We start from the raw sequence: 15,926 nt of genomic DNA on the forward strand, positions 1-15,926 counted from the left end.
AAAGCAATTGTACTTCTATAAGCACTTGGGAAGTGTGGACAGGAGAATTGACCCAAGCTCAAGCCTATCCTTGAATGTATAGCTTGTCTGTGTAACATTAGGTGGTCTAAGACTACGGTGAGACCTTTCTCAAACGATGTGCTTATTCTTGTCAATAAGACAGGATACTCAACAGCGTAGAAACACACCTTTGCACATGTGAGAGCACTTCCAGAGCGCTTTGACTGAGTCCCATGGGAAACCCACTCTGAATGTGCGCAGGCACCGTCTCACAGTCTGGGTCCCAGACTTAAAAACAAGAAATGGAGCTGAGCACAGTGTTTTTTCTGTCTCTGTCTCTCTGTCTCTGTCTGTCTCTGTCTGTCTCTGTCTCTGTCTCTCTCTCTTTCAATCTCTCTGTCTCTCTGTCTCTCTCTCTCTCTCTCTCTCTCTCTCTCTCTCTCTCGACTCTTCTTCTAGCAATGACTTCGGAGATCCTGATGGATCAGACTCAGACTGCCAGAATAGCCTTCCCTCAAGTTGCTTTGTTATGTATTTTGTAACAGCAGTGGGTTGCTGAGGTAGTTGGCGAACTCAAGTGAACCGATAGAGAGTAGCTCCTTTGTATTCCTGACAGTGCTGTGTGTGAACTTTTCAATAGTGCCGGGGTTTCTGCCTGTGTATACTTACTGCTCAGTGCGTCGGAACAGCTGTTGTACACCCTCTCTCCTCCTTCCCTCCTTCTTCGCTTCTTTCTCGCTGTGCATTTCAGCTCCAGTGTATAACACATGGTCAAAACTAATGAGGCCTTCAATCTGGGCTGTGTGTTTTCATTGAATTCTACTCTTCAGTGGTACTTATTTTCCTTGCTCTTTCTTTCTTTTGTCCAGGAAGAAGTTTAGATAAATTTATTTTGTGAATTGCATTTATCTTCAGTAACCAAACTAGGAACTCTCTCAGGGAAGCTCCTCAGATATGCAAGAAAACCCACGCTGAACAAGTCTCTGCACAGTCAGCCTAGCAGCCTCAGGATTGGCTTCCTGGAAGATTTGAACAAGGTGCAAGGAGGCATTTTGGACCAATTTTGTTCCAAGAGTTAACATTCTCTGGGAATTTCTTAGGTTCTGCAGTTTTCCTCCTGTGTGACTTCTACTGGCTGAAGGCCTCCAGAGTAGTTATCCTTTCAGCTCTTACTGATTCCTGCTTGCTAGATTTTCCTCTCGAAGTCTACTGCTGGTTACCTTTATTCTTTTCATTTGCCTTCAGTAATTTCCATAGCATAAGCAAGGCCTAAGAGATGCAGTACACAGGATCTTAAATTTCCTGTGTCTAGTGTCTTTGGTATTTCTGGTTCAGCTCTTTGGAAATTATGTCTGAAATGAATTTGTTTATATTCCCTCTATTTTGTAGCAGAATTTGAAACTTTTCTCTTTTAATTTTTATGCAATATTGATCAGAACAAAATCATTAAGACATACATATTTATAAATACAATTTATATGAAACCATTCATCTTCATAAGTTGTATATAGTTGTATTTTATATGCCAGGTGACCTGAATACTTTTCAACATCCAGGTAAATTAGAAATAAAAAAAATTAATAATAACTTCATAGGCCATAGGCCTCAGATATTTCAGTATAGTGTTTATTTGTTTGCTTGCTTATTTGTATTTGGAGACAAGGTCTCCTGCAGCCTAAGATGCCTTGAATTTATATTGTATCTGAGTCTGACCTTGGTCCCTGATCATTCATTTCCATTCTCAAGTGCTAACAGCTCTGTTGTCAATATCACATACTAAATTAATGGATCTTAAAGAGATATCAGAAGCTAATCATGCTTTAGCATTTTTACCTTTATTTTAGGAAGGAGAAAATATTTTCTACTTGGCAGTCGATGATATAGAAACAGATACAGAGCTTTTGATTGGCTACCTGGACAGTGATGTGGAGGCAGAGGAGGAGGAGCAGCAAGCTCTGACCATGGCCAGAGAAGGCAAAGTTGACCACTCTAAGGGACAGTTGGCAGCTGGAAGTAAAGGTACTGCATCTTCGTTCGGTGATCTGAAGGAGGAAACATTGAAGAGGAATGTAGCCTGCATTATTTGAATTATACTTGTGTGTTATTATCTGGTATTATTAAAACAGATTTTGTCAAAACTATTCATCATCTCTGAATAGCAGAAAAAGATCGTGTAAGTACCAGGTATGTCCTGTAGAGTGACCAAGGTAAGAGGGGCAGCTCTGGTTCTTTTCACTGTGATAGCATAGAGAGAAGGGCTGTCTCTTCCTGCACTGGCTCTGCCAGCGTCCAGTAAGAAGCTCACTCAGGCTCTGAGGGTTTCATCCCATGTACATGTGAGGAGGGCAGATCTGTAGGGTGGTCCTGCTGTGTCCTGGAGATCTGTCTTCTGAGATCTTCAGAGAATCTGGACATTCTGGAAATCTATTTTTAGTCTAGTAAAAGGAGTGGATAAGATTGCTAAATTGTCCTCATCTGTGGATCAAAAACTTCAGGTGACCATAGGTGATACCTGAAGTCTAGGAGATAGATGCCAATTCATTGTCAACTGATACGAAATAATCCTTTATTATTGGTTCTGTTTTATTCCTGCAGAAAATGTGAGGGAAAGTGTTGTGTTGTAGCACATGGTATCTTTGTCAATTTGGATGAAACAATACTTTTAAACAGTCAGAAATTTCTCGTTCACAGTTCTGTCTGCAGTTTACACTCAAGCCGAGGGACCAGCACAAGTCTGACTTCTTTCTCATTTACAAGAGTTAAACCTACAAGACACAAACATGACCGCAGCAAAAGAAACAAAGATGTCAGTCACATGTTTACCAGTGTAGCATTTGATTATATGAATGTGGCACCTTAAATATGTAAATGACTTAGAGTTAGAAGTAAGAAAAAGAGCACCATGGGACAGTGTGCCTAAGGTTTGATCACAGACAATGCACTCACAGACCAGACACATGTGGCTTTGGTATGGACAACTGTGTCTTCAGGGTGGCATTATTAGTGATTTTAATTTTTTCATATTTAATATATTTTAACACAATGGCCTTCTGAAGGACGTGGGTGAAGCTCTGCCAGGGGCGCCTCACTCCTGTACCTGCACAGACAGCACCTTTTTCAGGCTGTACCTTATTTCACATCGGTGTGAGATCCCCCTTTGGCAATTGACGATAGTGTATGTCTGTTGGATTCTTCTCCTTGTAAAGTTCAGAGTGAACTAGAGATGATTTCAGGAAAAAATTTGCTTTGCAGTTCAACAAACAAATGCAGTTGTCATTTGTTATCTAAAACATTACCATTAAAAGGGAAATTACAGATTGAATTTGATTTTGTAATACCTCTGTGAAACATAATAAAATGGTTTATAAAATAGGTTTTCTGATAACATTTTTTGTTTTCTGTTTAATGGGGACAATGTTAACATTTGTTAGAGAAAAAATGGCCTGTAGTAGATACAACTAGTTTGATTTTTAAAATGGGGGCCAAAGCTAATCCCTGGCTTGTGAACTCTGGTGTTGTACATTGCACACAGGTCACCTTGGCTGTGAAGAGGACTTTGCCTGCCCACAGTGTGAATCGAGCTTTCCCAGTGAGGAAGTTCTTACTGAGCACCTTCAGAGCTTGCACCAGAAGCCCACAGGGGAGAAAGAGTTCAAATGCGAGAACTGCGGGAAGAAGTTCCCTGTGAGGCAGGCCTTGCAGAGACAGTGCGTATGCTCAGTGGGGTTCCGCTTATGAATGAGCAGTCAGATTGTTCACTGTGTTTAGTATGTGTGTCTGTGTTTGTGAGCGTGTACCAATGCATGTGTGGGGAAGTGGAGGTTAGCCCACTTGGCTATGAATTAACTCATCTGAGTGTATAATGCCGAGTTTCGAATGCTCTGATCATAAGGTTTATAGGTAAACACCATTTCTGCTAAGCCCTTCTAGATGTGTTTCAAACTTGCCATTAAATATTATGCTTAGTGGTTTACTAATCTGAAATTTACATATGCATAATTTAGACAGTGCCTAAAGTTATTCATCAAGTCTCACTCATTTGCTCTCTAATTTGTTTTAAAACTGTTTGACTGATGACGAATTCAGTGTAGCAATAATGGAGGGATGGAAAGCACCATCTGTTCACAGTGAGTTGGGAGAAGAGTTTGACGGTGAATGGGTCAGAGTGTGGCAGTGAGGTGGATTACATGAATTTATCCTTTGCCTTATTATCCCAATGATTTGTGTTTACAACATAAAATTAGCTTCTCTTTTAACATCTTGTGAGGTCAGAGTTACCGAACGTGAGAGACTACAGAGACTCTAAACTTCCAGTCTAAGCAGACTGTCACCTTACGTGACTAAAACATCGGCCAGGCTTACTGTATTAATGCTTCCACTTTGTTGTGTTTAATTTCCAAGTACGCCATTTCATACCCCCTCAACCATCCATTGTCTGTCTGTCCATCTGTCTGTCTATCTATCCATATTTATCATCCATCCACCTATCTATCTGCCTGCCTACCTATCTACCTATCATGTATCTGTCATCTGCACATGTGATGTTTCTATATGTTATATGCATCAGGTTTTGCTTATGAAATCTGAAAGTAATTTTACTCACAAGCAAAAAGTCTTTGAAAAACTGATACCTTTAGGATTCCTTAAAGAGTTAAAGATTATATTAAGTTCTTCAAATCAAGCCAAGTGACAGTTATAATAAATCTTAATAAGTTAATTTCAGTTTGTATTTTAGTCAGCTTTTATATGTATTTATTGCACTGTCAGATTTTGAGCTCTGTCTTAGAGCTAAATAGGGTACCATTAAGAATGTAGAAGACCACAGCAAGGCTGCAGGAGGACGGGAGCATGTCCTGGCAGGCTCGCTTCTTCCCCTGCCCTTCTCGGTGTTCTTTCCTGCGCAGCCAGAAGCAACCTGCAGGATTCTCCACCGAGAGTTCAGTGTTCTCTTTGCAATTCTCTTTTCAGTTCAGCACTGAGCTTTAGTGTCTAGCTACGAAATGGCTCTCACTAGTCTGCAGGTCATTTTTGAGTGCATAATTCATACTTGGAGTAAGTCAGCACTATACTAAGTAATCTGAAGGATTTAGATGAGTCTTTCTTACCGACATAACTATGCATGAAATGCCCTCCATACCCCTGCAGGAAGGATGTCCTAGGATGCATGAGTGGCAGAAGCCTTTGCAGTGTTCGAGTGTGTAGGTATGCCTTCATCATGTCTTCTGCCCCCTTGCTTCTTATAGTTTTGAGCAGCACCAGAAGGCTTGCCGAGGGGATGCCAGGTTTGTGTGCAAGGTCGACAGCTGTGGGAAGAGGCTGAAAAGCAAGGATGCCCTGAAAAGGCACCGGGAAAATGTCCACACTGGTGAGGAGGCGTTGCATAGTCCTTACTAATCCGCCCTGTCCCCAGGCCTCGGATCTGCTTCTAATTCTCTTTTGTGAGGAGGGGGCTGACTTCCATTGTGCGCCACACAGACGCACATCTTACCTGTGAACTTAACACTAAGTTTGCAAGTTGATTTCAGCAGCAGTTATCATTTTCCCCATGTCTGAATTAATCATTACTGTAAACCAGACTCACAATTAGCTGTACTTGTCACTCAGGCATATTCTTCCTTCATTTTGCTGTTTTAGTCTATAAACTTGATTTTTCAGACACTGTTGAAACTGATCATTTGTAGGTATACTTAGAAATTTTTACAAGGACATTCAGTGCCTTTTGTGCTTGCCTTTCTTCTGTACTGGAGAAGATTCCTAAATATTTTTTGCCATGGAGCTGAAAATACTTGACTTTTGAGCAGATGATTTCCTTAATTCCTTGTAACCCCTGGCTAAACAATAAAACAAACATAGTATTTGCTTCTCACCTGGGATTTTGTCTTTCATACTTCCTTGTCCATCAGTGAATATATTTTGGGTTGTGGTACCTTTTGAACTGTGGGGCCTTTTCTTTGCTGTCTGTTTGGCAAGAGAGTTGAGACTTAAGGAAGCTTTCATGTCCTTCTAAGCATGTCTTTTCTCATGCATTTGCTTTTACCCTTCCCTTCTGGGAAGTGAAGAGAAAGGTACCTTTACATAGGCAGGGAACTCTTTTCTTCCTTCTCGGTTCATTCTCACAGTTAGGTGAAAAGAGTTACTGATACCTGGCATCAGGACCTCTGCTGTCTGAAAAAAACTGACTTCAATAATAAGGTGACAGAGGTTATCATGAGTGTGACCGCAGGCCTCACTTCCTCCCTGTCGGAGCCTGCACACTATGAGCCATGATCAACACTCTAGTGGCAGAAGGTGAAGCTTTGTAAGCTAACCTTCAGGGGGTGCCAATCATCGAGGCTTCCCAGCATTGTTTTGTGGCTTTCTTTTTGAAGAACATATGGCTGGTATATGGAAAATGACTTCCCCTGCTGAATTTAAAATGTACTGGTGCTTTTCATATGATGGCAGAAGCAGGCATAACTTTTTGATAGATTTGCTTTCGTAGGTTTTTATTTTTTTTTAAATGCTGTTTTGGTTAAAAATGCTGTTCTTAATTTTCTCCGTCTTTGTCTGCAACGTATTTTAACCAAACTTTTATGTCAGTTTTAAAGTCAACTTTGCTGAACTAAGTAAAAAGCCAGATGGATGCTACAACTCTGGAAACTTTTCCGTCCTCATCACTAGACATATGGTCTTCCTGCTGTGCTTATAAGTGTAGTTTTTGAGTCTTATTGTAATTGGCCTTGGGTTGCTTACTATTGCAGCTTTGGGCATTCGTGGTGATTCTGCAGGAAACAAGTCATTATCCCAAGATGCAGGTTGTGATAAGATGTGAACGCTGCTGTATTTTAGCAGAGGTCTCCGTGCACACCTCTCAGTTGGTCTGGCTCGTGGTATCATTTTCTAATCCATAGGCTCTCTTATGCTCCCTTTCTCCTCTACAGTAGGGATGATGGGAAGAGATACTAGGGCCAGGAGAGCAGCACTGAGTTATGGACGAGGACTCTGTATCCAACACAAAGGTGCTGAAGGAGCTTGGAAACCAAGTTATTTCTATACTGATTGATGAGGAAGGATGTCAGTTAGGTGATCTGATCTGTAGGAGGTAAAGGAAGGGAAGCTGAATATTTAAACTGAGTCAAACTCCTTTTTTTGGTGTGGAAACAATAGCATATGGTGGATACGTTTGTAGGTGAGTGAAGTTGTAGGGCTTCCTTGATCATTGCTTGCATCTGTAATTGTTAGTGTAATTGTTTGCTGTTTGTTTTCCTGGTACTGATGATTTGACCCTCGCCTCACTCTACCACTGAACTTTACCACAATATCCCCAACTCTCCTAAAGTTAAACACCATGCTCACCTGAATATAGGAAGCCAAAATCCTATGGATTCTGTGAATGCTAAAAAAGGCTGTGTTTATGAGAAATAACATTTTCTGTGTCCTCATAAGCCCTTTCTATCTTGCTCTGTATGAATCTAGTTCTCCAGTTGTAAGATGAAAAACAGCTGTGAGGAAGAGATGGTAGGGATGGGAGGTTGGGATTGAAGCCGAGGCTGGAGTAATGAATGGTTGGAGATGTCAACTTCTCTCTCTCTTCTCCCCTCCTTTCACCTGCCTTATGGGAAAACCAGGGCATGGTCTCAATAAAAGGTGTGGTAGGGCCCAGCGAACTATGCCAATCCCAAATAATTGAAGTTGGAAAAGATGGGATGTTATTTGTTTTGGTGTTCTCTGGAGACTGATGAACAAGGACATGCAAGATAATGTCCATTTTGTTGAATGAAGAAGTTTCTCCTTTGAATCCCTAGTGTCACCACCAAACTTATTTTCCTGGCTGTGTAGTCTGCAGAGTGCTTTAAACAATTAAATGTACCTGCTGTTACTGTGACTATCTTGGTATCTTGAAAACCAGGATGAAAATTCCTACCCTTTTTTCTTCTAAATGTCTGTTTCCTTTTATAAATACAGCTCTGAACACAATTACACAGCACTATGGGATTACTTCTGTCTCAGGGCTTCCTGTTGTTTGGGATATGGGTTTTAATCTGTCTGGATGATGTGATGGGCACAGGGTGCTACATTATACTAAATATTTACATTGAGACCTTTCAAATAATTTTTTAAATTATAAAATATTATTTTGAGGCTATTTAAGTTGGTACAGACAATAAGGTTATGACATTTCATTTCAAAATTATTTTGAGTCTTTAAGTGCTGTGAAGTTTGAAATAGAAAACGAGCTTCTATTGTCACTGTAGAAGAAGACAACTTTAGTTCTGGTTTGCCTTTCTAACAGTGTAGATTGCCAGTATAATATACAATTGTATTATAGTATACTACATTATACTATGTACTAGCACTTATTTAATAAGGTATGAGCTCAAATTCTACAGGAATTTAGTTTTGAAAGAATAGTCTGTGAATAACAATGACAAGAAATCACTTGATGAAAGGTAAAGGAAATGTGAAAATTAATTTATGAGTTAACATGTTCATTTTTTCCCCTGTAGAAAAGAACATTTGATTTATTTAAATTTTGTTCTGACTTTTTATGGAAACTTTCTATCTACAGACTATTTTAACACATGGAAATAGTGAAAAGTTTATTTGATATATGTAGAAACTGATGAGCTGGGAACTTGCAAGTTTGAAAAGAAAACTTGTATATAACACATAGAATTCTCAATCATGACAATGAAATTGCGTAGAAGGGATCCTGGGTCAACCTCAGTTAATCTGTGATGGTCTTTCATCCCTGTCCTAGGTGATCCTAAGAGAAAGCTCATATGCTCGGTGTGCAATAGAAGGTGCACCTCATTGTCGAGCCTGCAGGAGCACAGGAAGGTGGGTGAGAGCCTGTCTGTTGGCTGGAAGGCCTTCTGTCACGATCTGCAGCAACCACTTGGTGGATGTTATACTAAGACAGAGCTTAGCTAGCTGGGGATGATGTGTTCCACAGGGCAGAAGCAGTGTACAGAGGAGGGAGCTGCAGATTAGTTTGTGTTGTGTCGTTCATAATTTGTTAACAGATTCTTCAATGTCGGTTGTCACGTCTAGCTGATTCCCACAGAGCATCCACCACGTTTTCAAGATTTTTTCAGTTGGTGTTTGCTCAGGTAACATAAATCAGTGATTTCAAAACTAATGCTTTTATTGTAATAAAACTTTGCCTTTTTTATTAAAATGAATACATATAGTAGTTGAGTTTGGTATAGAATGAGAGCTCAATTATTTCTAGAAGTCTGAAGCTAGTGTGATAGATAGACCAATTGGCACTGGGATGTCTCTCTCTCCCTCTTGGCTTCAGTCTATTCAGGACAGTAAAGTGATAAAGCACATAGATCAATAGCTTTGTGTGTCCCAGTGTCATTAAAGAAATAAATTATTATATTAATAGGAAGTATATTTAACATTTTGCAGTAAGTATAAAAATTACTGTTATCTTTGTATGTAAGTCTAATGTGAAAATTAAACATCAATCTAGCAATCAGCGAATAGTTGATAGTGAATACAATTTAATAAATTAAATTTAGATTTTGTTTATGTTATGATAGGTCCACAATATTTCCCATTTTATGTTGACTATTTGGGACAACTAAGAACATGAAAAAACATTCAATAACTTGGTACCCAGAAGAGATATTGCTGATGAGTGTAAAAATCTTATTTTTCTTGTGATTTGTAAAATGCTTTTTATGTATTTGTATGCATGCAGGACTTAAACTCATACCATGTTTCCTCTATTTGTCCCAAAGTTTATGGATTTAAATTATGACATGTGAAATAGTTACTGTCATACTGACATGTGTGAAGCTGTCTTCTGGATGTAGAGGGATTTTTATCATCTTTGGGAGAAATAACAGATTGCAAATAAAAGCGTTCTTTTTCTGTCAGAAGTTCTCCATGTAACATTGGGCTGGGTTTCTCTTCTCTGAACAGGGACATTGAAATGATTTGAAGTCTCTGCTCATTCTCTTGGTTTCTGCAGTTTCCAGCTGGTGATTTTACCCGGCTGTTTGAAGATGTACTTTGCTTCTTGGATTTGTTTGTCCTTGGACAGGGGCCAGGATATTCTGCTCAGTAGCCTTCAGACTTTAGAATGTGTGCTAAAATTGCAGAACGCCAGTCTAGATACTTCTCTTCTAGCACCAACTATTAAGTTGTGTATGTATGTGTGTGCACATGGGAGTGCAGGCACACATGTGCCAAGCACACATGTGGAGACCAGAAGACAGTCTCCATTGTTGGTCCTCGCTTCTACCTTGTTTGAAGGTGACTCTTGTTCTCTCTGCATACCAGACTGTCTGGCTCAGGAGCTTCTGAGCACCTCCTTCCCTGCCTTTTGTGTCATCATAGGAACTCTGGAGTTGCAGCCAAGCCTTTCTGTGGGTTCCGTGAACGTAGAACTTCATGCTTGCACAGAACACACTTTACCCACTGAGTGTCTCAAGGCCCTGCAACTGCCCCTTTTCTCACTTATAAATGCTAGGACTTGGAGAATAGAGACTTAGTCTAAGGCAAAAATATTAAGTCCGTTGAAGTTTATTTCTAAATATCCTCATGCAAATACTATGATTTATTTCCTCGGTATATTTAATCTTAGATTATGATGTTTAAGATACTTTAGCAGAATATTTTAGCAAACTTAGTCATGGAGCCTTTTTCTTCATAATGCCTCATTTTCCATTTATTTCCTAATATAGACACCTCCATAAAAATTGACTTGGTAGGGAAAAAAAAGGTGTAACTCTTGGTGGAATGCAGAAGGTACAGCTGTGCCTTGAGGTTGTGAACATTTGCAGAATGTTAATAAATTCTTAGTGCGAGTGTACTTGCCTCTACTCTAGAGCAGTCCTTCAAAGCCATCTCAATACAAAGATTTTAGTAACTCCAAAAATGTCAATCATTTAGTCAGCTCTAATGTCTAATAGAGTTTAGCTGTAGTATTTTATCTTGACAGCAGATGGTGCTTTATGACAATACTAAATTACAGCATAGTATATAGCCTTTTATATTACAGTATACTACTTTGTATTGAAATAACGTATAGTATGATTTTTATCTAGGGTTTCATTTAGGACTTACAGTAGTAAATTATCACCCTAAAAATCATCATGGAAATTTGTAAATTTAACAAAACATGTTTTCTTAATATTAGGCATGATTAAATAGTATTGCCTGTCATTTGTCTGTTAAGTTTTGTTAAAAGTTTAAAAATTACCCATGGCCCTAAGTTTCTGCTATAAATAGATAGTTTAGTTAATGCAAAAAAAGCTTTTATGTTCAGTAAATGCTGTCATTTATTTCATTAATTCAACCTTGAAAAGTGTCTCATGTTTCAAAAATATTGAATAACTAAGAATGTCTCATAATATTTTAACAATTATTTTATCCACAGATTAATTTTGACACTTTCTATAGCAATAACATTTGGATATTACAAATAATGTCTTCTTTTCTATATGACACCAAAGATCTGTCATTTACATTACCTTGTCATCATTATAAAATTGTATATTACATATTTTACATGCGGTGTTCAAGAATAAAAATCTTCACTCATTAGCTTTAAATTAACATTGTATGTCTTGTCCTCATTATTTAAACGTGGGTGTTTAGCTGAAGTTCCCTTAGGCGTTCAACAGTGAGAGGCTGCATGTCCTTCCTACATGTCCTCTGGAACTTGTGTTCCTAGTTCTTCCACCCATAGCTGCCCAAGCTCCACACTGAGACCCTTCCCTGCTCAGAAGGGGGGGTTGCTGAACCTCTGCATTGATAGACCCCAGAGGACTGAGGTCTGTCAGTGACTGCCTGCTCTATCCCTGTCTCGGTTCTCACAGTGAATTCTGCTCACTGAAGAGTAGAGTAGTTAGAGGAGGGCTTTCAAGCTCTGATCTACCATGACATGGCATGGAGTAAGGCCAGCTGGCAGGCCTTGGATCTGTTGGCCTTGCTGCCTCCAGTTTTTCTCCTTCTTTTCACTCTTCCTGCCGGGGGGCAGCCTCATCTTCCACTCCTGCACTGTATCGTCTTGCTAATCTTTCCTTCAGTGGCATCTACTTATTCTTCAGTAACAGACAAAGTCTTGGCTCTCAGAAGAAGGATATACTTGCCTGAGGTTTATTATTTTTCCTTCAACAGAAACAGTTCTGTTGCTTGATGCCCTCGCTCATTGACTGGTGAGCATTTCTCAAAGCAGGCTTCATGCCCTCCTCCTCTTAGAGCTGAATACCTTTCACGTCATGATAAACTGAATTCTATTTCCATACCAACTGTTTTATGGTTTGAGATAGAAAGAACCAATATAGTACCTGATTATAACATTTATATTAACCAATGTGTTAAAGCTCTTTTCTGAATGAATTACTTTCAAAATACATTTTATTCATCTATATTTAAAATATACAACATGCCCTGAGATAAGCATGTGTTAGAATAGTTACAATAGTGAACCAATTTCACATCCGCATCTCATATGTTCATCCAACCTCTACCGCATGTCAGAGTTCCTGTAATATATTCATTTAATTAAGAATTCCTGACCACGCCATTGTTAATGTATCGCTATTGGCCATATTGCCTATGTTTAAGGTTAGATCTGTAGACTCAGTCACTGTATGCACAAGCTACTTTATATATAGTTCATCATTTCTATTGCAGTCCTCCTGTCCTGAGAAGCCTCATTGGCAGCTTAGAGCTTTCAGATCAGAGCTGTACTGACCTGGCTCTGCAGTTGATAGTTTGCTCAGTACTCTCATTTGAAGGATTAAGCCTACTGTAAAAGGAAAATTATGTCTCAGTTATCATACATCCCATGCTAAATTTTATGTGTAACACAAGTTAATATGTTGGTCGCAAACTTTTTTTCACAGTTTGTATATTTACTACATACAAATAGGGAAGATGCACTGCATCCTCCATTGTGGCTATTTTCTGATAATGATATATTAGCTAGACAGTATGTCATGGCATTTTCAATGTACATGAAGCAAACAGGGAAGAGTTGACCCAACACTAGCAACTGTCCATGTTTATAATTTTGCTTCAGCCATGTATAATTCATCAGTTTTTAACCCTTGGTTAACTGTCAATTTAATCTTTTTCAGATTCATGAGATATTTGATTGCCAAGAATGTATGAAAAAGTTTATTTCTGCTAATCAGCTGAAACGTCACATGATTACCCATTCGGGTGAGTTACATGTTTTTTATATATATTGAAATCATTGCAAAATAATTCCTTCATCTTGCTCAAGAAATTGAGGAGTAATCAGAAGCCCTCACTATAAGTTCTAGCTTAGTAATACGGTTTCTAAGTTCCTAATTGTTTAGAACTGGGTTTGTTTATAAAGCAAAGGTTTGGCTGAGGTATAGGGAAGGCCTTCAAAAATCATCTAGTTTGGGACCTTGGTTTCTTTATTCTTGACATGACACCCTGATTAATAAATTCATTTACATAATGTACTAGCATAGTGTCTGGCATTTAGTGGAGATTCAACTACTGTGTTTATTATGTTTCTAGAAACTTTTGCATTCTATCTATGATACTCATAAAGAAATATTATTTTGGAGAAAATTCCTTAAGGCATAAGTTCATTTAAACAATTTTGAGTAAAATTCTAGTTTCTTATACTAAAACGAACTGAAAAGAATCTTTATCTTAGTGCATCCTTTTAAATAATTTAGGAAGGTTATAGTTTGAGGATATTGGAATAAATGTTTTAACATCCATGTGGTTTGGAGGAAGAGTAAGTGTTAGGGAGTTAAAGTCAATGATTGGAACCTATTGTCTTTGTATAATTTGCACATTTGTTTGCATGATTGCTTACTTTAAATGCCTATTCCATAAATGCTGATGCTCTAATCTCTCTAAATACCTGTCTGCTGAAGACAAGGCTGTGCCCCATGGGCCTGCCACGTGCTCTCTGATTGCCCCTATCTTCAGCACTAAGGATTTGAGAGATAAATATACACACTTTTATTTTTCATAAAGAAATAGAATTTGTGCTTTGAATTTAAACTTTTCCATTTCAAAGTTCTGTCAAAATATGTTTATAGAAAAATAAGTATTTGCATTTTAATTTGTGAATACTCACATGTCTGAAATAGATGAACTACATGGAAGGCATTTGTGCTTACCTGATCCTGCTTTAATTAGTTTATGCCTAAGAGGAAAGTGCAGGAAAGGATGCATCCCCTTGACCCTTGACCTTTATATAGGTGTGAGGTTGTCTCTGCTCATTTTTCCCAGAAAAGCGGCCTTATAACTGTGAGATCTGTAACAAGTCATTCAAGAGGCTGGATCAAGTGGGTGCCCACAAAGTAATCCACAGTGAGGACAAACCCTATCAGTGCAAGCTCTGTGGAAAGGGATTCGCTCACAGAAACGTTTACAAGAACCACAAGAAGGTAAAGACGCGTATTGACATCGTTGTTTACTCTTTTGCTGAGGGTTTTACTTGTTCTCTTAGCCAGATTTAGCACATCCGTGGCATGCTACCCAAAGTGAGCAGGGTACTTAGAGATGATCCTTTTTCTACTTTGGCAACACTCCTTTTGACCATTGATCTCTGGCTTCTCTTCTTGTCTCCATTCTGAAAACTGCTCTCTCACACAAAATGTCCTTGTGTGACTGAGTTGATTAAATAATTCTCAGCTTCTAACCTGCTCCAAGGACCAGAGGTTGTAGCAGTTGCTGTTTGTATACCCTTCTCTCTGTGTGTTTCAGTGCTCTGTTTACATCACTGTTCTCTGGGTTTCTTGTAGTGCACTTTACTAGGTGTGTGCTTTCCTCTAAAGGAATGTGAGAGGAAAGGACTTTGTGTTGAGACTTCGTGTTAGCTTCCTATGGCCTCAAACAATCTGCTTACTCTGAAGAAAGGTTTATGGGGTTTAGTTGAAAGGCTTGTCCTTGGTTGCTTGATCTGTTGTTTTCATAGTCAAGGTAAAGCAGCGCCTCACAGTGTAGAATGAACTGTGAAAATGCAGGTAAAGCCAAGTCACTTCCCTCACAGTGGTTAGGAAGCCAAAGTGGATAGTGGCTCCAGTGCCTCCTTAGAGGCCGTTCTTTCTAGTGATATGACATCTTCTGTGAACCCTCACCACCCTAAAGGACCCACAACCTCCAATAACCACATTCAGTGTGGTAGCATGTGAGCCTTTTGAGTAACAGCTAAATTATCAACCATACACATCAGCAGCCCCACTTGAGGAAGTCCTAGGCTTCTCTGTGCTCTCTGCCAGATGCCAACTGTATCTGTGACTCTGTGTTGTCACTGCTAATTTGAAAAACTCCAGGAAATTTACTTTCTTGAAACATTTTTATTAAGTCTCCTTATCCCAACTAAGAATTTAAATGTATAGTTATCCGACATTAGTTCTTTCATGAATGTAGAAACCTGATCACAAATGTTGTCTCTCTTGTTTCAATGTTTGCAACCGTCCACCCTTTGATTTTTGAACAGTGCAAAGAATCAAACTCAGAGCCTTGCCTGTTTTTTTTTTTTATTAACTTGAGTATTTCTTATATACGTTTCGAGTGTTATTCCCCTTCCCGGTATCCGGGCAAACATCCCCCTCCCCCCTCCCCTTCCTTATGGGTGTTCCCCTCCCGACCCTCCCCCCATTGCCGCCCTCCCCCCACCAGTCTAGTTCACTGGGGGTTCAGTCTTAGCAGGACCCAGGGCTTTCCCTTCCACTGGTGCTCTTACTAGGATATTCATTGCTACCTATGAGGTCAGAGTCCAGGGTCAGTCCATGTATAGTCTTTAGGTAGTGGCTTAGTCCCTGGAAGCTCTGGTTGCTAGACATTGTTGTACATATGGGGTCTCGAGCCCCTTCAAGCTCTTCCAGTTCTTTCTCTGATTCCTTCAATGGGGGATCTATTCTCAGTTCAGTGGTTTGCTGCTGGCATTCGCCTCTGTATTTGCTGTACTCTGGCTGTGTCTCTCA

General features: G+C 39.3%; 1 protein-coding gene across 2 annotated transcripts in view; it reads left to right on the top strand.

The window, feature by feature from the left end:
* Prdm5 (PR/SET domain 5) overlaps positions 1–15,926 on the top strand; it is a 162,160-nt gene that overhangs the window by 72,002 nt on the left and 74,232 nt on the right. The window contains exons 4-10 of one of the 2 annotated variants that reach the window (XM_087659356.1): positions 1,845–2,019; positions 3,533–3,707; positions 4,888–4,987; positions 5,251–5,365; positions 8,741–8,820; positions 13,083–13,167; positions 14,227–14,384. In XM_087659356.1, the coding sequence (XP_087515482.1) occupies positions 1,845–2,019; positions 3,533–3,707; positions 4,888–4,987; positions 5,251–5,365; positions 8,741–8,820; positions 13,083–13,167; positions 14,227–14,384 (888 nt within the window). 2 annotated transcript variants of the gene reach the window in all.

The sequence above is a fragment of the Rattus norvegicus genome, chromosome 4 (assembly GCF_021556685.1).
Source record: "Rattus norvegicus strain SHRSP/BbbUtx chromosome 4, alternate assembly SHRSP_T2T, whole genome shotgun sequence".
NCBI classification, from domain to species: domain Eukaryota; kingdom Metazoa; phylum Chordata; class Mammalia; order Rodentia; family Muridae; genus Rattus; species Rattus norvegicus.